The 20537-nt window shown below is 39.3% G+C and overlaps 1 protein-coding gene across 18 annotated transcripts; it reads left to right on the top strand.

Moving 5' to 3' along the window:
• Window positions 1-336: 336 nt before the first annotated feature.
• Window positions 337-20356, top strand: lrrfip2 (leucine rich repeat (in FLII) interacting protein 2). Of its 18 annotated transcripts, XM_025063048.1 has the most exons (27): window positions 343-954; window positions 2488-2646; window positions 7059-7145; window positions 7401-7454; window positions 8049-8108; window positions 8241-8279; window positions 8470-8541; window positions 9194-9241; window positions 9335-9403; window positions 9626-9715; window positions 10239-10295; window positions 10579-10632; window positions 10787-10843; window positions 11783-11851; window positions 12083-12196; window positions 12634-12675; window positions 13352-13483; window positions 13907-13978; window positions 14747-14917; window positions 15014-15106; window positions 16139-16231; window positions 16829-16930; window positions 18068-18200; window positions 18934-19104; window positions 19196-19275; window positions 19362-19466; window positions 19548-20356. In XM_025063048.1, the coding sequence occupies exons 2-27, from the start codon at window positions 2557-2559 to the stop codon at window positions 19656-19658; spliced, it is 2265 nt and encodes a 754-aa protein (XP_024918816.1). In that variant the 5' UTR covers window positions 343-954; window positions 2488-2556; the 3' UTR covers window positions 19659-20356. The 18 variants fall into 18 exon arrangements, with proteins under 18 accessions (XP_024918813.1, XP_024918814.1, XP_008325799.1 ...); XM_025063045.1 differs by having other exon boundaries at window positions 337-954; window positions 9194-9403; XM_025063046.1 differs by lacking the exon at window positions 7401-7454 and having other exon boundaries at window positions 340-954; window positions 9194-9403.
• The last annotated feature ends 181 nt before the right edge of the window (window positions 20357-20537 follow it).

The raw sequence follows: 20537 nt of genomic DNA, 5'->3' as shown, positions 1-20537 counted from the left end.
TATAGTCACCTACTCACACAAGTGGGTGAGTGAAAGCTGCAAGAATTAGTACACGCAGTTTCTAAATTATATTTTAAAAATCCAAAGAAAGAGGGGTGTGACCCCACGTGTTGAATTGAGGAATTACCGTAAATTAGGAAGGAAAATGAATTACTTGTCATTGTGACACAGCACACTACTGCACACAACAAAATGTGACCTCTGCGTTTAACCCATCACCAAAGGCAGTGGAAGCCCTGGAAGCAGTGTGTGAGGAAGGTGCCATGCTTAGTGCACCTCATTGGTAACTTGGTAGCTGCGGGAGTCGAACCACCACTGCCCCTATTTTTTAGGAAAGTAATTTAAATTAAGCAAACAATGGAGTGAAAAGGGAAACGGGTAATTTGTTCTGCATTTTAAACAAGGTTTCGGTTAGTTTTTGGTATTGTACTGAGCTTTTTTAAGTGTGCCAAGATTTCTGAAAAACTTTAAATAGACATTTGAATTTTGGCAAACCACTTCAATAAAACAGGGAACTAATGTAGTGGAGAAAAGAACCTGCAGTCTGCCACATTACTTGTCAACAGTTTCCATGTCGTCAGCCCCTAAATGCTAAACCCTGGAACGTGTCTTTGTAGTTAGGGTAACATGACTCTTGAGACAAGCACTCTTTCAATCCCATGCCGAGTTGACTATATCCACACGCATAATATTCCAATTTTTCCTACGGTCATGAACGCCACAGTACGCCCTCCTTTTTCCTAACATCCGGGCAACTTCGGCGCAAACCAGTGTGTGGAAATTGTGGAAGGAGGGCAGAGGAGAGCTGCGGGAAGGCGGATTGATGACAGCTGTCACTGTGAACAAAAACACTACCTATCTTTGAGAGAGAAGCCGAATGGCTCCCCCCTAAACCTATGTGAGAAAGAGAACAACGGACTAGCTCTGTAACGTTTACAGGAAGGTGTCGTGGAGGTAAGGTTTTATTTTTTTGGTTGGATTGAAACAACTGGAGGTTCAGTGCCAGTTTGCCCTGTGTCTCCTCAACAGGGCTGGGATTAGCTCTGCTGGCTACCCGAGCTAACACCCCTGCTAAAGGTCCAGCTAGCTCTTTCTCCTTGTGGTTTTTATTCGTTGCTAATGTCTGTGTCTCCTTGGGGCGTGTTTGTAATTTTGGGTTATTGTGAAGTTGTAGTTTCAGTAGAAGCGCAGCAAGTGGTTCTTTTAAGGGTACCTTTCCTATAGGAATATCGTTGAAAGAAATGCTAGTGTGCGCCTTTACAGTAGCTGGCTAACCTTAGCTAACACCGAGGCTATTACATGGAACTGGCTGGGGTTAACCCTACATTAAATCATTACAAAAGCGGGTTTAACCCGTTATTTACAATTTCATATCCTTAAAATACAGACTAATTGGTGTGCTGTTTGTTGTGCTAGCTTTGTGTGTTAGCGGGAAAGTAACCGGTGAAAGTTCAGCTGAGCAACTGAAAAGTCAGTAAAGTTGGTTGATCGTGTCATGTATTAATAAATATGATAACATAAAAAACATAGGTCAGTATGGTTTTTTTTAAACAGTTTAATGTTGCCCAGTGTTTCAGTGGTCTTTTTAGTTATTTATTTGAATTTAATCTAATCGTTTATTGGGTCACCAAACGTCTATTAAATTCGCTCACCGCTCTGTTGGGTCCTGACTCAGTTAGGTCGTACTCAACTAGGCGTGTACCCTCTGTCTGTACCAGTCAGCTGAAGTCATGGTTTGACACAGACCTGTCAACTTAGTCTGCCTGGATCATGATGAAGATGATTACAACAGCTGTTTTAGGTAGATTATACTACAAAAATAACAATGGGCTCTTACAAAAGGAATTCTCTTAGCCACTTTTGTAATGAGCTACTAAACTTAAAAGGATTTAATTTCTAAATGTACTGTAAGTGGCAGCAATGCTACATAGAGGATGGCAGCTTCTGTAAACAAATAAAGAAAATATAGTGGGTGGGATTAAATGAACAGGAGGAGGCTGGATATTCAAAGTAGTAAATCTTAAAAAAAAACACACAAAAACAAAAAGGCAAAATTTTTATTTTAAGCCATTCCAACAGGCATGTGGACTGAGTGAGGATATCATATCATGACCTGCTAATAGGAATCATCCTTTCTAGGCATTAAATTATATTGGCTTAATTAAATAAATCATCTAAATATTTCACTTTGGAAATAACTATTATTAAAAGCACAGTATGTCACAGTTGAAGCTGGTTCTTGTCAGCCACTGCTGTTTATCCAGAGCCCTTGGAGGTGCCATACATGAATGATAGCCTGTTTTTTCAAGCATGGATATAATAGATAAGGACTGTATGGGTTACTAGAGAGATTAGACTGCATGAAACCATACACAGCAAAATTGAGTTGAAATTGGAGATTTCCAATAAATTGGAGTCTAATGCATACTTCACTTTGTTTACAGCCCCATTGTAGTTTCGTCATTCTCTCTTTTTCTCCTCCAACAGACCACTACATATATATTTTGGCTGTTTACTGAACTACATCACTGGTGGAGCTACAGTTGCACAGGCAACATGGGGACACAAGGCTCTGGTAGAAAGCGTGCCCCTATGAAAGATCGTTTTTCAGCGGAGGATGAGGCCTTGAGTAGCATTGCTCGGGAGGTAAGTTTACAACAAGTTACATAAACAGCATTTCCCATTTTTGTTTATATGTGGACAAACTTGTCCAAATTGTGTACTCCTGAATTAGTGTTAGTTTGCTTTTATTTGAGGCTGATTTTTATATTTTCTCTACAATATACATTTTGAACAGTCTGTCAGCTCATTTGTAACTGTAGTGTGCATTACTATCATTTGTAAAAAAATATCTATAATCGTTTGAAGCCATTGTCTTTGTCTGTAACAGTAGTTTGTCTAAGAACCCTTACTGTACCTGCTCAATGATAAAAACTAAAGTAGAGATTGTATTTTGACCATTATTAGTTGTGCTTTTCATTGTGTGATATTTTCAAGAATATCTAAAGGTGCTCTTCAAAACAGCTTGTTTGAACTCTACTCTTGTTTGAAGACAATAAATAACAAATTAACTGTTGTAATTCACAAAATAGTCATACAATTAATTATCATCCAGTATGCTTACTTATAGAAGTATAAATATAGTATATTAAATTTAAATGTTATATGTCAGATTTATAATTGAGAAGTGTAGGTAAGTTATGTAAAATGTAAATGTTAGTATATTAGTTATTACTTTACATCTCAAAGAAGCTAAATACAGTTAATGTAAACCATATTTGACTAATTGAACATTTGGCTCAGCAGTTAGATGGATTTTTTATATATATATATTTTTTTTAAATGAGTAGGCATCATACAGATTACAAGATTAATTAAAATGAATGTCTAAATAAGACAATGTCTTAAAACATCTAATACAAGTTTATGGTTTTGCAGTCTTTTAGTAAAATGGCTTTGGATAAATCATCTTTTTGAAATAAAATCAATAAGTAAATTAACTCGTGTCAGTTAAATACCTGTGAACTAAAGAACCACATATACCAGAACACACATCATTTTCCTTCCCACAAAACCTTATTTAACCACTAATTGTACTAACAGTACTGGTTTTGCTGTCAACTAATCATTTTGATTTGTGTGTAATGGTCAATGTTTTGACAGCAAGTGGACCTTGGAAACATACACATTTGTGGATGATCTGGTTTTGCAAGTCAGGGTTTCTGTTTAAGACACACACAGAGACAAAGAGAAATGAGAGAGAGAGAGAGTGAGAGAGAGAGAGAGAGAGGGGAACAGACAGACAGCTGGTTTGGACCAACACAGAGACTCACTTGAGTGTTTTTGTTTGGGGAGGGAGAAACATCAGCAGTGAAGAGAAGCTGCTTGGCCTGTAACAACTTGCCATGGGATTATTCCATTTTGTAGCACCGCAGTGCTGCCATTCTTTAGCTTTTTTACAGAATGGGTTGGAAAATATCCCAATTAGAGGCATTTTATGTTTTTTATCTTCAAAAAATAGATAAAAAGAATATGTTAATCTTTTTGGATATTTTCTATTTTCTACTGCTATGATACATAGTAATGCAAAGTGGGATAAATAAATTGTTCATTCACATTTGCTATGGCCTACATTATGAATAACCGCATACAGTATGTGCTGTTTGAAAGTTTTGCAGTGCCTCATTCTTGGGCACTGAGCACAAGGCTCCATTTGCTCTCTTTATAGTCATGCTGGCCGATCATAGAAACATGAGTCATCTGACCCTCCTAGTGAGCTCCTACATCTGAATCTCTTTATGGACCAAAGTACAGATTAGATTATCTCTACCTTGGGGGAGTTGGCTTTTTAACTTGTTGTACGTCACAGTCCACCCAAAGCAAACCTTTAAAACACTTCTGCTTCATATTTCCTATGCCTGGTTAAGAAAAGACAAACGCCCCCCTGCATGTGCCTGGCAAGAACTGCTCCTGAGAACGAGAGTGAATCTGAGCCTGCAACGTCACCAGCCTCTTACATTACCAGCTAGTCCGTCCCTTTGAATTCAGATGGCATATAAATCTGACATGGTTTAAGTAGTTCAATCAGATTATTACCTCATACCTGATGTTTTTTGGACTAGGATCTAACAGAGGTAATTACGTTTAGACAAGACACTATTGAACTTCCCATATTTTATGGAGGGGGTGTGATTGTGTGGAAGCTGTAGTTCATAGTCCATATGCTATTTGGTATAAACAAGTCATTATTGTTTAGAAAATTACACTTTATTTTTTTTACAATGAGGACAAATCAAAGCAGACAGGGCAATAACTATCATGTTGTCCTAACCGTTTGCATTAATGCAACTTATTTAATAGCTTTTATATTTAATGAGCAACTCCTTTCTATTTATGTTTTGTTTAAAGATTGCATAACATTAGCAAGGTATTAGTTTAATTCACCATTTGGATGTATAATGTTGTAAAAGTCTTTCAGTTAACAGTTCCAGAAACAGTTGCAATACATTACATTTAAAATTACTATCAACAATGTATGATGAGTCACCAACATGTTTTGATAGTACTGAAGTAATGTGTGAAAAAATGCTCTGATTTAGATTCCTAAATGTTTTGGGTTTTTTGCACCAAGGAGAATAAACGGTTTAGGTGGTTTTAGCCATGACTGGTAGTTCCAGGAGATTTTGTGTAATAATTTTTGAATCATTTTTGCCTAATCCCTGAGGTGTGTTTGCTCAGGTTACTCCTCAACTTCTCCATGATGTGGCTGCAGGAGAGCCGGGACCTGATGGGCCGATCTATAGATAGGACACAGACAGAGAGCTCAGCTGTGGTGCTGTGCAGAGCAGGTCATGCTGTCAGATAGCTCAACAGGTGCAGGGAACAGGGCTGGTCTCTCCTGCTTTTTTGTGTAGCCCTCACAGCTTTACTTCATTTTTACCTTCTACAAACATATTTATAGAATGTGAGATGTTTTGCTAGCATAGATTTGCCTGCTACGTATTAATGCCTCTGTGCCTATGCAAGATCAATGTCACCCACTTTAGCAGATGCTCAACAAGCAGTGACCAGAGTGAGTACCATTAAAAGGGCAAATGTGTGGTGAATTTCATGAAACCAACACTGACTGTCATTTTTCAACATTTGAAAAATGAAGATATTTTTCATTAATTCTACCTATTTCCTTAATGGCACAGAAACTCCTTTGAATTCAAAACATTGTGCTGTGTTCTTTTTACTGCCACCATGCTAGACAGTCATTTGGCAGAGAGATAACTTGAAATAAACTCCTGAACTGTCCACTATAGTTTATCCATTAGCTAATACTGTCTGTGCTTTAGGCACATTACATTGCATGTTTCTCCCATACTTTGGCTCACTGCTAACGCAGATACCCAGAGCAGAGAAAAAGGCCAGTGATGAAAAAGTACCAGCCTTTTTCTTTGTCATTTGTGGAATATGGTTTTTACTTGCTGCATCATACATGACGTTACTGATTATTAGAACAAGCAATTTGTTCCTATGAACAGTTATCTAGTAACTAAGGACGACATAAACCTCTGCTATTTTCTGATTGACTTCTACCACCAAGTGTAAAATACTTTGGGGCTGAGGCTGAAGTTAAGGTTAGTTACATGATGTAGAGTTTAAAAATGGTTTCCCAGCATGGCTATGGTTAGGAGATTGTTTACTCCAGGCTATTATTGAAATGGGAACCATCATTACTCCCAGGCCTTCTCTTCTGGCTGTGCAGATAAGAAGTTACTGGAATGCTGACAGTGTTTGTCTGCAGTGAGATACTCAGATGCACAACATGTAGCAGTATTTATGGACATTCTTTTCCTCAGAGATAAAGGGTTGGGCTTGTTGGGCAAGTGTGCCATTCTTCAGCATCTTGTGTTTTCAAGTATGCATAGTATGTAATTAGTAATGTTAATGCAATGGGAGGATAGGCTAAACTATAGCCCTATGTGGCCCCTGAAGGCAGGGCCTCAAATCATTCCTTTCTGCTAAATAACCTTGTAAAATTAGCAGTTGACAGTACTTTGGCAAATTGTTTTACGCAATTATTTGTTTGAATCTATTGATAATATAGCCAAACATTGTTTGTAGCACCATTGTGTATTTTTATTAATGTGTCAAAAACTGTGGAAGAGACATATCGTATCACTGTTCAATTATTTTAGTTTTTTATTTGTTTTATCTGGTTGTCACAGTGTGCAGCAATACGATTGCCTTTCTGACACAATATACTTCAGTACATCAATAGGATATCACTTTAGCCTGCCATTTTAGCTTTAAGGTTTGTCTGTCTTGTTAAAAATAAATATAAATGTAACCTTATTTCATTAAACAAATAATTTATATACAGTACATTTACATGTTCGATGCACCATGGAATTACAGTAGCACCCAGTGTATCATATCTGAAGTTTTCCTTCTCTCATAAAACTATCCTTCCTCAAACACACTCCATGCATTTTTATTTTTAGCCATGTGATATTCTTTTAATATTTTCTACTACTGGCTTTCATGCATGTTTGTGTTGTGTCACACAGGCAGAGGCCAGGCTAGCAGCAAAGAGAGCAGCTCGAGCGGAAGCCAGGGATATTCGAATGAGGGAACTCGAACGACAGCAAAAAGAGGTACACAGTGATCAAAGTCAATAATGTCATTACTGCCGTGATCCAATGAAAAACTGATCTTTATCTACACAAATTAAAATTCCTCTACTGTCACTGGTGTTGGTGTTACACCAAAAGAAAGGGAAAAGTGCTGCATATTCACAGCTATCCACAGACAGCATTTATATTCATGTAGTAAAGACCACCCACTTTTTAAAACATATTTTAGAGTGTAATAGGATTGTATGTCTTTATTGGAAATCCCCTTCTCTTCAGCTTTCATACCACTCTGGTAGCAGCAGAAAATGGGGTCAGATCCATCAGTGGATGGTAAGCAAGAAAGAGAGACTGCTGCAGCCTCACAGTCCACTAACAGCCTGTTGTGTGCCTGAATCACGGTCAACCCTGACCGTTTAGATTTACTTGACTCACAGACTACACTGTACCCACACCGAGGAAATAAGCCTCTGCAGTGTGTTTGCTTTGGAGACACCCAATTGTGTGAGTGTGTGTGTGCAGGCGCATGTGCGCGTAGACCAAGCTTTGGACTTTAACTTTATTTAGAATAGCTGAGTCTGCATGCATAAGCGTGGTTTGGATGTGAAGCTGTAACTCCTCCAGTTACCTCAAAAATGGTGGACAGCTTTTAAAGTTTGTGAGTAGATTTTTGCATTGACGTGATGTGAGTTTATGTTGGTTGATTTAGCAGTGCGTGCTCCGATATAAGGAACAAAAAAAAGTCTGGCACGTCACTTGTCCTTGTATATCATAAATCTTTAGTGCTGTTTTTAAGGAGTGTATATATTTACATTGGAGCTTGTTGGCAGATGTTGCATATCAGAGTCTAGTCTTTGCATAGCCGGTTTTGCATCAAGCCTCTTTACTTTCACTGTACTCCTCACCACCTTTCCTTCTTGACTCCAGGCTGACACTGAAAAGGCCAGAGGTTCTAGTAGTAGTAGGTCAAGCAGCCGTCATCGTCGGGTCTGTATCTTCCTCACACATTTCCTCTTCTCTCTTTTTTTATTTCCTTGTCATTCTCCTTAGTTCTGCACTCGAGTCTGTTTCACTTTCTGTCTGCATTTCTGTTGTGACACCATGTTTCCACATTAACAGGGGCTGGATGATGATGTCACATCAGTCCACAGCTACAGGGTGCGTAAATAATACAGTCCTGTCAATTATATTACGCCTGTATTCCCACAGGGTTGCTGTGTAGAGAACATTGTTCTTTTCTGAAAAGCACATTTTCTACAGATTCAGAATATTTGTGAATCTTTGTCTGCTTCATTTACAGCTTCTTCTGACTTTTGCTTTGTTTACTTTTCATGTTTGAACTCTGTAGTCCACTTCATCATCAGTGCGTGACTTGGGTTGTAGTAAAAGTCGGTCCAGTTCCCGCAGGAAAGATGCCTTGGTGCGTTTTACGTGTGCATGTGTGTGTGAGAGTGTATTGTATTCCTTTGGAGGCCGACCCAATATCTGGATCCTCAGCATGTAACCAGAGTTCACGTTTTGTTTTTACTCAGCAGAACTAACTTTAATTTCAGACAATGTGCCTCATCAGCAGCCACAGTTTATGGAAGCACAGCTTTTCATATGAAGATTGATTGTTTGCAACCTTGAGTATCTTAAGTTGTTTGTTAGATTGCCTGTTTGTTTTTTTCTTAACTTGTTTTAAGTCGGTTTGTATTGTTTTTAACATTAAATGACTTTATTATAAAATCATTATAACAGAAAGAAGAGAATTTAAGGGCCAATGCCTTTTGTTTGCAAAGTGCAAAATGTGGTCTTTGCTACAATTGAAAAATAGCAGGTTGCCATGTGCTATTTTTGTTTAGACATTTAACCTCATTTAGAGTTTCTACTTTGTTGAGGACATTAGGGCTGTGACAGATTATTCTAATTGATAACATTTTCTAATTGTTAAAAAAAATTCTTAAACCAACTGTTTACTTTCAAAATAATAATTTATTTAGTAATTGTTCAGTAATCAGTTGACATTTTGTTGCAGCCCTAAAGTACCTAGAGGTAGCTGTATTTTTTCATATTTCCTGTTCTCTCTTCAGTCTGATGGCCTCTCCACTAGCTCCGCCCTCCGGAGTTCCCGCTCTACTGTATGTATTTTGTGTTGGTCATCCATTGGTCACTGCTTTTTCCATTCTTGTACTGCGTTGACTTATTTACATGTTTTCACCCGGGCTGAACAGAGTTCTGTGTACAATGACCTTCATGGCCTTAAAAGGTCTTCATCCAGCTCCTCAAAGAAGGACCTGCTGGTCAGTGTTTCTTAGTGTTTGTGTCTTTGCCACTGCCTAATGCATGGAGGTGGTGATGATTAACATTTTTGGCTTGCTGTGATTGAATTTACAATCCACTTAATCCAGAACAAATATAACTCTTTGTTAAATCACATAGAAATGGTAACCAGTGCTGGAATCGATACAAACCGGCCAACGAGAGTTTGTTCAGGGTTATATTGTATGTTACTATTCCTCCAGGCTGGTCTATACCATGATCAAAGGAAATACACCAGCCTGACGAAGACAAAAGCACCACCTCTACCCTCCACCTCCACCTATCAGCCTCGGGTCAGTCTTCTTCTGAGTGCTGGGCATTTTACTTTTTATAGAGAAACATTAAAGTGAGATCTGGTAGAGTTATCAATATCTCCATGGACTTGGTTGTTTGTATGTTAAATTCAGTTGTTTCATAGTTGTGTAAATGTTGTTGATTGTCATCAAAGCACATAGTTCAAACAGAAACCTGACGGTTGTTCCTAGTGCTGTGTTGCCATGTTGTGGAAACCAAAAACTTTGTGCTGAGACACTGAGCTCAGTCTACAAAAAAGAGGATTCTCCCTGTACATTTGAATTTGTGTAAATGTTTTGCTGACTGACAATAGCAATGTTCCTGTGAACAGAGCGAGTGTCACCTCACCTCATCTGACTTTCACACTCAGCACTTTCAGCTACAGGGTCAGCAAACATTCATCCTGTTTCCACTGCTGGTTCTCTCTCTCACTCTCCCTCTCTCTCTGTCTCTCTCTCTCTCCACTTTTTATTTATGTTGTTGCTCTTCACACCTTTCCCTGCTTCCCTGCTCCCCCAACAGGCCACTTCTTCCTCTTCCTCCACCACTGGTACAGGGTTACCTCGCAGCTACAGCGTGGTCAGTTTTTGTGCATGTCTCAAGTTAAACTCAGACCGTTCATATTCAGGTTGAATATTATGTGTAGATCTCTATATATAGCTTCCAAATGACCAAAAAGTTAAGTTTTTATAAAATAATCACAGGGACAAATTGATGATGACAATTTGATTGTTGAGAACAGTAATACTGGTTATTGCATGTTTCAATAGAGCCTTTCACTTGACATTGCTAGTGCGCCAAAGATTTAGGCTCCATCTCGTGTTTTGCTGAGATCTGCATTGTCTCCCATGTGTGCCCTCAGGCCTCTATTTATGACAATGCCGGCCTTTACGGCTCGGGCTACAGTTCAAAAGCTGTAAGTCTTCTGCACGTGTGTAAATCGGTTTCTCACCTGCATTCTGCAGTGACCCCTTCCTCTCAGTGAAACCCTGACTTATCCTTACCCTTCCTTTTCCTCCTCCTGCACCTCCTCCACCCACTCCCCTTCCATCTCCTCCTCCTCTTCACAGCCCTCTGAATACAGCTGGTACTCCTCTGGAGCCAGCTCTACTCGCACCAGCCCTGCGGTGAGCACCCTCTAAATCCCACCCTGCATGAAGTCAGCTGACACTTCTTAAGCCTTTGACCATAGACTGTGTATAAGAATGGGACAGAACCATCAGCAGCTCCAGGAAAACAGTGTGTGCTCTGCTAGTTTTAAGAAGTATTTATGTTGCCAGACTGGAACCAAACTCTGTTACTTCCGAAACCACAGAGCATTTCAGGAGTTTTTCCAGAGCCTCACTCTGCAACCATAGTCTGCAACAGAAATTGTTAACTCAATTCTATATATTTATAGTCTATGACATTGACCAATGTTAGGATCCTTTTGCTCTCCCTTTGCCCTCCTTTCCCTCAATACCACTGCTTCTTCCTCCTCTTAGTGATAATGTTGACCACTCACAAAAACTAGCTACAGCTTAAGCTTGAAAGAAAAGTTGTTGTGGACCCTAAACTGCATGTGGACTGAGAATTCCAGATGGCAGACTAAGACTTTTTGGACATCGCAATGAACTTTTGACAAAACTGTGAGTTAGAATTTTGTCGCAACTGTGTTAGACTGGATGTGAATTTTGTGAATATTGATAATCTTTAGTAGTGTTTAATGATTGTGGTTTGAATACTGTGTTATAAAAGCTAAGAGGCATCTTCTTCAGTTACTGTGGTGTGATGTGACTGTGTTTTTTGTGTGCATGTGTGGGTGTCTATTTGTGTAAATGTGTGTGTGTGTGTGTGTGTGTGTGTGTGTGTGTGTGTGTGTGTGTGTGTGTGTGTGTGTGTGTGTGTGTGTGTGTGTGTGTGTGTGTGTGTGTGTGTGTGTGTGTGTGTGTGTGTGTGTGTGTGTGTGTGTGTGTGTGTGTGTGTGTGTGTGTGTGTGTGTGTGTGTGTGTGTGTGTGTGTGTGTGTGTGTGTGTGTGTGTGTGTGTGTGTGTGTGTGTGTGTGTGTGTGTGTTTGTTCCATTCAGTCCTCAGATGATGACACTGTTAGCAGCGTGTCCCAGGAGCGCTACAGCAGAAGCCGTAGGGACAGCGGGGTGAGCTGTGAAGAATGAGTCAAACAAATCCTAGACTGATAACATTGAGGATAAACCTGCTTTATTCCTGTCATAATGTTTTATTTTTCTGACCATTATGAGTCATCTATGCTATCATCTTTTGTCATTGTTTTTCTTTATTCCTCTCCCTCTTTAACTTTGGCACTTCTGTGTCACTTCATCTTCCATTTCTCCAATAATCCTTGTCATGTCTGTGTGTTCTGTGAGCAGTCATCAGACTTCTCAGATATAAGTGAGTCGGCTGCTGATTATTTCAGCCGCTCCAACAGAAGGGGCAGTATTGTGTCTGATCTTGATGATTTCAGCATTCCTGATCTGGACAGTGTAAGTGGCTAATTTAAGCTTGCAGCAGTGGACCGAGGAATGCAGTGTGACACCAATAATTTGAAATTATTGTTTGAAATACATCAGATGCATGTCCAAAAAAATAACTTCTAACTTTCAATATTTGACCCCCACTCTTTCATATTGTTTCATAACTATCAAAGATGAGTTGAAGGTAACATGTAGCCCCCGTGGTACACCGTTTAACCCAAATAGTGTCTGTTGTTTTAGAAAGACCAGTGTGATTTGCTAATTTTTAACTTCATGTGATGTAAAAGTCCACGATGGTCTGTGAACATGCAGCACATTGTCCTGACTTGAAGTAACTTGTCTCCTAGACTATCTGAAATCTTATTTAGATGAAGAACACAAGTCCATGCATGACCACAGAAACCTAAAAATGCATGCAACTAACTTTTTTTTTCTTAAAATTTCAGCTGGATGAGAAATGTGACAAACAGTATTCAGATTACAGTCGGGTGAGTGTTTTATGATTACTACTATTTATACTAGGTGTGGTGTATAATTGTTTTTTTCTTATTTTCTTCTGTATATTTCTGTTCTCTGTGTGAGTGCATAATAATATTAATACCAGTATTGACTTGACAGTTCCATCATCTTTACCCAAGTTGGGTTTTAACTACAATCCAGGCATTTTGTCATTGCCAGTATTATAATAACCTTTGGAACAATATTTAATTTAATTTTGGTAGTAGAGCAGTGGGCAAAAAACCCTGCCATTAAAATAAAGGATTTAATTAAGAAACATTTTGTTAAGTTCTATTTTGATGTGTAGTTTATTACTCAGCTGTGTTCCATTAAAAACAAAAAGGTTGATGAATATAAAGACCTAAAATAAACTGTTAAAGTTGTTTATTCTGGAATAAACTACACTTAACATCAAGAGGCAAAACCCATTTTTGACCTTTGAATAACAACAGTAAAAAGAGTGTAGCCATGGTGACACATCAACATCAACAGGCATCTCTGTCCTGTGTAAACAGCCTGTGGTGATTGGGAGCAAGTTTGTCAAGCTCATTACCTAAACTTCAAACATGTTTGCAACAGTGCCTCCCTGAGGATCTCTCAAGACTTCTCATGAATTTATTTATCTTTAATTACTTTTTTCATTCATTTTTTATTTTGCAATACCAGCCATCATCGCGATGTGCCACCCCAGGCTTGTCGGCAGCCACCCTGGCATCACTGGGGGGCTCCTCATCACGCCGTGGAAGCACAGACACGGGTAGCGTCTATGAAGCTGACAGCAGTCTGAGTGAACTGAAGGTAAGGTGTATTCTGAATGTTTGACACAAACTGATAAACAGCTATATGAATATTCTGTTTACATATATGTTCACGAGTGCTCATGTTTATTAATCTGAGTTATTTGTGTTTATTTATTTAAAGCCACTGTCTGGGGACATCTGTCTCTGCCTATGGACACAGCCTAGCCTCTGTTCTGTACTCTCTGTTGTCCTAAAATTCTGCTTAATCTGCTTTTATGATCTACCATTCTTCCTGTATGCATGGGAGGTCTCTGAATGTGACATGTCTTCTCCCACTGTTCCTAAAATCTGAGCTGTGTCTGTGCCAGCTATCTGTCTTTGAGGTGGAAGCACGGATGCCTTGTTTTCTCGCCTTGATATCCCTCTGCCCCATGATGCCCCAATAATTCACCCAAAACAATTCCATTCATTTGCTCTACAGGATATCTATGAACTAAAGGACCAGATTCAGGATGTAGAAGGGCGGTACATGCAAGGGCTTAAAGAGCTGAAGGTAGAGGGGCTTGAGCTCAAAGCATGCATTCTTTTGTTCTCTGGGAGCAGCATGGCATCACTAACCCTCTATCTTCCCACTCTTACCCCTCTGTGCCCCCTACTGTTGCCCCTAACAACAAAACTATGTCTTTTGTGATGCCAGTCTGGATTGTGTAATCTTTTACTGTTGCATGGTCATCTTTTACTTCCTGTTTTTATTCTACTCTCTGGATGCACTCTGACGTGAAAACCCTCTCACATTACAGAAGTGCACGGACGTGCAAGAAGAGTAACACACACCACCTGCTGACAGAAAACTTGTGAAACTCCTTTCCTTCTAGGCTGGCATTGCCTAATGTTTGAAGGGTCATCTAGTTTGACCTTTCTCCTAGAGTTTGTAGTTTGTTAAATGAAGCAGTCTACTAACATATCTGACACCTTGATCTTTGTACAGTTTGATTTAGTTGATGCACTTAAGCTTTATGACTTTGAAGGTTTTACACATCCTTGCTTCCTTTTGCCACTCCTGAAAATGAGCCACAAGATTCTATTTTCATCTTTGACTGTTTTTACTTCATATGACTCAGTGATAAAATTGAAAATATGTACACATGGAGCTCATTTTATTTTAGAACGAGTAGCAGTTGATTTAGTAGTTAGGAGCATGTTTGTTGAGTGAATGTGTTTTTAATTTTCTTAAACACCCCAGTGCTCACCTGTTGCATGTAGGTGAGCGCTGCTTCCAAAAGTATAAGTCTCCTAATAAACAAACTACTGCCCACGTCAGGAGTCACTCGTGGAGGTGGAGGAGAAATATAAAAAAGCCATGGTATCGAACGCACAGCTGGATAATGACAAAGGCAACCTCATCTATCAAGTGGACACACTAAAAGATGTCATTGAGGAGATGGAGGAACAAATGTCAGAGATGAAGAGGGAACTGGAAGACAAGTCAAAGGTGACAAATTATTCTAGAGAAAAGTTGCACTTTTTTGGTTGCAGAGAAATTACAGATTATAAAGTCAAAATTGATTTTTTTTTTTGTTTGTTACAGGAACTAGAACGGCAAAAGCACACATGTACTGTTCTGCAGCACAAACAAGAAGAGCTGAAAGAGGGAATCCGCCAAAGAGATGAGCTTATAGAGGTAAGGCTGTTTATTTCTTCCTCCAAACCTCTCCAGGGTCAAAGAATGATTTTGCAACAATTCCAGCAGTCAACAGGCGACAGCAGGTTACATTGGTCAGTTCATCAGTCGATTAGAGGACCTCACTCATACCTATTGTCAATTCAGAGGGAACAGTTAACTTAATCCTGTACTTTGAACTGTGGAAGGAATTCAGGATTGGAGTAACCAAAAAAACCCACAGGAGGAGAACTTCCAAACTCTATACCTGAACAGTGTAAGTTACCACTGGGATTCAAACTAGGGATCTTCTTGCTCTAGGGCAAGAGGATTTGCCACCCTTCTACTCTGTGGCCCTAATACTTTACCAGAAGGTAAATGGTTGATGCATGTGCAACAGCAACAGACTGTGGTTGAGTCAACAGATGTAGAGTTTGGTCCGAAAACCTACAGTAAGTTTTCAGTTTGAATAACCTGAACAGTCCGCCTCTAGGTTATCAAAGTCAGGTTTATCTTTAACTCACAATTGTTCCATTATGTTCTCCATTCCATTCCTCTCTCAGCATCATCTTTTCCCTTTTTACCCTGTTCACGTCTTTGTTTCTCTTCTCCAAGTCTGGCTATCATTGTTTAAAAATGGTTAAAATTAAAATGTTAGAGTTACATCCTAAGTTAGGCTCATAAATTCCATACTCCTTAATCACATTTCCCTTTGTTGTTAGCCAATTTGTTTTGGCTTACAGATTTCTATCCCTGCTGAAGGAATTTCTGAAGAGTGTACAGTGGCAGAGCACTGTTCTGTTTAACTCGAGTGCAGAGCTTAAAATCGTCCAAAACTTAAACTAAATCAAACCAAAAACAATCTATATCTAGTTTTTTTCCACTTCTTAGCATTCTTTTCCAACTTTGTCATGATATTTCATTTTCAAACATCCTGTTTTTATCTTTCCCTGTCAGTATGTGTCTTTTCACTTCAACCATTTTCTTTATATTTTCCCGTTCTGTTCTTATCCTGTGCTGTGTCGTCTTGTGTTTACCCAATTGCCGCTGCAGGAAAGCCAGCAAATGCAGAGTAAGTTAGATGCCCTGACCAGAGAAGTGTTTGACCTGCAGGAAACTGTAAACTGGAAGGACAAAAAGATTGGGGTAGGCAGTCCCACGTGAGAGGCAAAAGATGGCTGCACATTTTGGCCTTGTTCACCCCTTTGTTTTGCCTGTCTGGTTGTCTCTGCATGATGGAGACCCTGAGGCATTAGCACATTCCTGGACATGTCCATATTCACAGTGTGGATTTTTGCATGTCAAAGTAACAAGGTTTTTAGTTGTACTTTTTTGAGTTACAGTTAACGATGTGAGCTCACTGGCACTGTGTTAAATCTGAAGGCTGTGGAATATAATATATAATTATGGTTTCCTAAAAAAGAGTAATGGACAAATATGACATGCACGTCCCTCCTGTGGATCAGTTATTTTCTAAGTTCTTAAATTAGACTTTAGGTAGTGGAAGTTGTGTTGTGTGTGGCCTATTTTCCAAACTTTTCATTGTAAATTTTTGTCTGCATGTCTTCATCTCTCTGACCTTTGAGTTCTCCCTCCTCCTTACTGTTGCTATTTTCACACAGCATGTTAGTGCACGGAACCTGTCTTGCTGTTTCATTTGCTGTTGCATGTCTGTCTCAAGTCTCTCCAACTTCTGTTGTCCTTCTTCTCCTCTCTCGTGTCCTGTCTCGTCTGTGTGGCCAGGCCCTAGAGAGGCAGAAAGAGTACTTTGATTGCATTAGGAATGAGAGAGATGAGCTCAGGGATGAGCTCGCTGACATCAAGGAAAAGGCCAAAGCAGGAGAGGTAGGTCCTTCAAATCCCAGGGGGAAAAAATCAAAAAGATGTGACTCAGACAATCCCCTGTCATTTTCCAATAATGTATAAAGATGGTTTATTTCAAACTAACATTTTTATTTTTTATTAGCGTGTACATGGTTGTGTTTTTGTTGTCCCTGATGATGTAACCAAACATGGGCATCACCATGCTAACAGCCTTGGAACACACTACTGAAATATTATTGTCTTGCCCAAACAACCACAGGGAATTACTTTAGTTTTTGCCTTGGGTTAAAAATTGTAGCACGAAGCAACATCACAGCTCATGGTTTATTGAGAAAGAAATGTTGTTGATTTAATGACCATATTTTAGCAGCAGACATGTTGGAACAGAGCTCCTCAAAAGTCCTATCAGGCAAATGCTGACACAAGCTGCTTCAGGTGCTGATTTTCTTTCCTGTTTTAATTATTCAGACCCAGCTGTAGCTGTTAAAGTTATTTTTCTCATGATTTCAGTGCAATATTTTTGCACTTTATGTATTATTCATTTTGGTTTTCTGTTAGTTGGCCATTATCTTAAAAGTTTGACATGTGTTTAGAGATCTTTTTCTGCAAACCTTGGTTGTAATGACCTGTTAATTGATTTACTGCTGTTTTCTGTCTGGTGAACTGGTCTAGTAACTGTCCTCTGACCTCAGTCATAAATAACATATTCCACCCAGTGACAAACCTGGGAGAAAACATCAGCAGTTTTGTCACATTCTGATTGGTCAGTCTGGCACTGACAACAAGGCTATGTTAAAAGTCACTAAAATCACTTTTGTCTCTCATTCTGATGATCTGTGGGATTGTGGCAAGTTCAGAAAGTTGCTTTGACCAGGTCTTCATGTCCGATTGTTTTATATTTGCAGCCATGCGATTAGCTGGTTTGCTCTAAAGAGTGTGTAAATAGGTGTACCTAATCAAAGGGTCAGTGAATTACATTAATAATTTGTTAAACATATATACTGCTTACAAAGTTTTAAATACAGTAGCACTAAACTATAAAATTGCAAATAAACTTTTGACCTGTGTCACAAATTACAGGTCATAAAATTGTGAACATCCAAAGTTGATATTTTTTCCACTTTTTCCACTTTTCCAACTGGGTTCTTCTCACCACAGAAACATGGGCTGGTCATCATCCCAGACGGTACACCAAATGGAGATGTCAACCATGAGTCTGTGTCCTCAGGAATCACTGTGGTATCCCAGGAGGCCGCCCAGGTGCTGGAGTCTGCAGGAGATGGTCCACTGGGTGAGTCAGAGGAGACCTGTCTCATCACCACTGAAAGCACAATGCTGAAATTGCTGTATCAGATTGTCTGACAGTTATAGTCGTAGCAAACAAGTATGATTTTACCACTGTCATATTTACATGCAGAAAAGTTAAAAAAGAAAAAAAAAAACAATTGTCCTAGAAAAAACTAATGTAAATATCTTGTACATACTACTGACATCAGTTAAAAAAAACTAGGACTCATCACTCATAAGGTCTTTGCCCCTTTATCACCTGCTCAGTCCTTGTATTATTTGCACACGTTTGATCAATGACCAAACTATTTAAAGCATCCCAAAGACTCACTGAACTTCAACATACTTTATCGTCCATGGAGCAGCTCCAATAACAATAAATAAAACCCTGGCAGCTGAAGAAAGTAAATGTAAAAGTGGAGTTGAACAAAAGATTTGAGTCATTGTTGGCCAGCAGCTGTATTTTCTACTTCTGCTGACTTCTGCATGTTCCAGGACTCCGATCAGTATGTCAAGGGTAAATCATAATTATCTGTAATAACTACCATAACTACTTTTAAACACACATAAGTACTTTCATCCTAAAAATGAATCTTTTGTTTTTACATGTTTAGCTCACTGGCACCAAGAAGCAAAGAGGCTGACACAACGGAACTGTTTCAATGCTGTGAAAAGCCTGGTTTTAATCAACAAACCATTGGCGCTGCAGTTTAAATTAGTGTCTTTTTCATGTCTAGATGTCAGGCTACGGAAGTTAGCAGAGGAGAAAGATGAACTGCTGGCTCAGATCAGAAAGCTGAAGAACCAGCTGGAGGAGGAGCGACAGAAACACACCAAGGCCGACAGCACGTTCACAGATGGAGAGAGGATGGAGAATGGTACAGACTTGCATTTGATCGAGATGCAGAGTAAGTCCGTCTTCCAACCACTTACCTGGACAGTTCTGAGATGATGACAGTCACCCCTGATTTTTTTTTTTTAAATTCTGTTTCCTTATAGGAGATGCCAACAGACAGATTAGTGAATACAAATTCAAGCTTTCTAAGGCAGAACAGGAAATGGGTACAATGGAGCAAAATGTAAGTGAAAAAGTAAATAGTTTAGGGAAAAATCAGGTCCCAAAACCACTGGTGGTCACACTTAAAGGTCTTGTTGGTTTTTTCAGATTAATAGACTTGAAGGGCAAGTGTCCAGGTACAAGGCAGCAGCTGATAACTCAGAGAAAATAGAAGATGAACTAAAGGCTGAAAAACGGAAACTTCAGAGAGAGGTGAAGATTCTGACTGTCGTCATCTTTGCTGTGAACCAACAGCAGGCTGGAATCTAACATCTGTCCTCTGTTCCCTTACAGCTGCGTACTGCTTTGGATAAGATAGAGGAGATGGAGATGACCAATAACCACCTAGTGAAACGCCTGGAGAAAATGAAGGCCAACAGGAACGCCCTTCTATCTCAGCAGTGAGACGCAGCAGCACCACAGAAGCCCTTAAACTTGCACCTCAGACCTCTGACTGCCATACTGCGTCTGGCGCACACTTCCACCTTCAGCTGTAATACTCTACTATCTGTAGCTCACCACAAATACTTAACACAATACTTGTAGCACAGGCAAAAAAAACACTTTCTGCTCTCTTTAAAAACCAGAAGTGATGGTTTTTATCTGGCGATCCTCTGGAATTTTGGGAGAAATAATGCAAATTTAATAAAGTTTTTGGGAGACAAATAAGGAATTTACACTACTTAATTGTCAGAACTGTGTACATCATGTTGTTCACAAGATTTTCTTTCCCTCTGGTCGGGTGCTTTGGCTGTACCTTTTTGTTTATTATTTTTCTTTTTTTTTTTATCATTATTTTGAGAAGTTGCATGAATGGGTATTAAGGCGATGCTTTTAAACAGTCGGACCCTCAAAGCTGCTCCTGCCCTGCGCCTCCTCTACTTCTCCTCACACAGTGAAGTGCCTTTTCACACCAGGAAATGGGGGAGGGCTGCACCGCTCCAAGGAAAAATAACAATAATAGTTTTAATAGGTACAGAATGATGTATTTAAAAAGAGGTGCAGTCAGTATTTGAAAATATAGAAAATCGACTTTGTTGCGGTTTCATTGACATTTTTGCAAATATTTAAAAGATTTCTTGGAAATAAATGTGTAATTTACAGAATTGTGTTCATTATTTTAGCCAAAGGAAACAGGTTAAAGATGGTAACTCCTGCCCCCTTGTGGGGTATGATGGTAATGTACTAACAACTGTAAATCAAGCAGGTTTGATTGTAATTTTCTGGGTTGCCTATTTTGTGTGGCTAAGACTAAAGTGCATATGGGAGCATCTGTACTGTAAC

The sequence above is a fragment of the Cynoglossus semilaevis genome, chromosome 15 (assembly GCF_000523025.1).
Source record: "Cynoglossus semilaevis isolate Cse_v1.0 chromosome 15, Cse_v1.0, whole genome shotgun sequence".
In the NCBI taxonomy this organism is placed as follows: domain Eukaryota; kingdom Metazoa; phylum Chordata; class Actinopteri; order Pleuronectiformes; family Cynoglossidae; genus Cynoglossus; species Cynoglossus semilaevis.
Note: the sequence above shows the minus strand (reverse complement) of the source record. Positions and strands in the feature narration are given on the sequence as shown.

What these genes read in the sequence shown, in the direction of transcription:
- lrrfip2 (XM_025063045.1), top strand. Translation starts at nt 2,557, where the DNA reads ATGGGGACACAAGGCTCTGGTAGAAAGCGTGCCCCTATGAAAGATCGT. An exon ending in AAAGAGATGAGCTTATAGAG is followed by an intron (nt 15,107 to 16,138) that starts GTAAGGCTGTTT and finishes TTGCCGCTGCAG; the next exon opens with GAAAGCCAGCAAATGCAGAG. An exon ending in AACGGAAACTTCAGAGAGAG is followed by an intron (nt 19,467 to 19,547) that starts GTGAAGATTCTG and finishes GTTCCCTTACAG; the next exon opens with CTGCGTACTGCTTTGGATAA.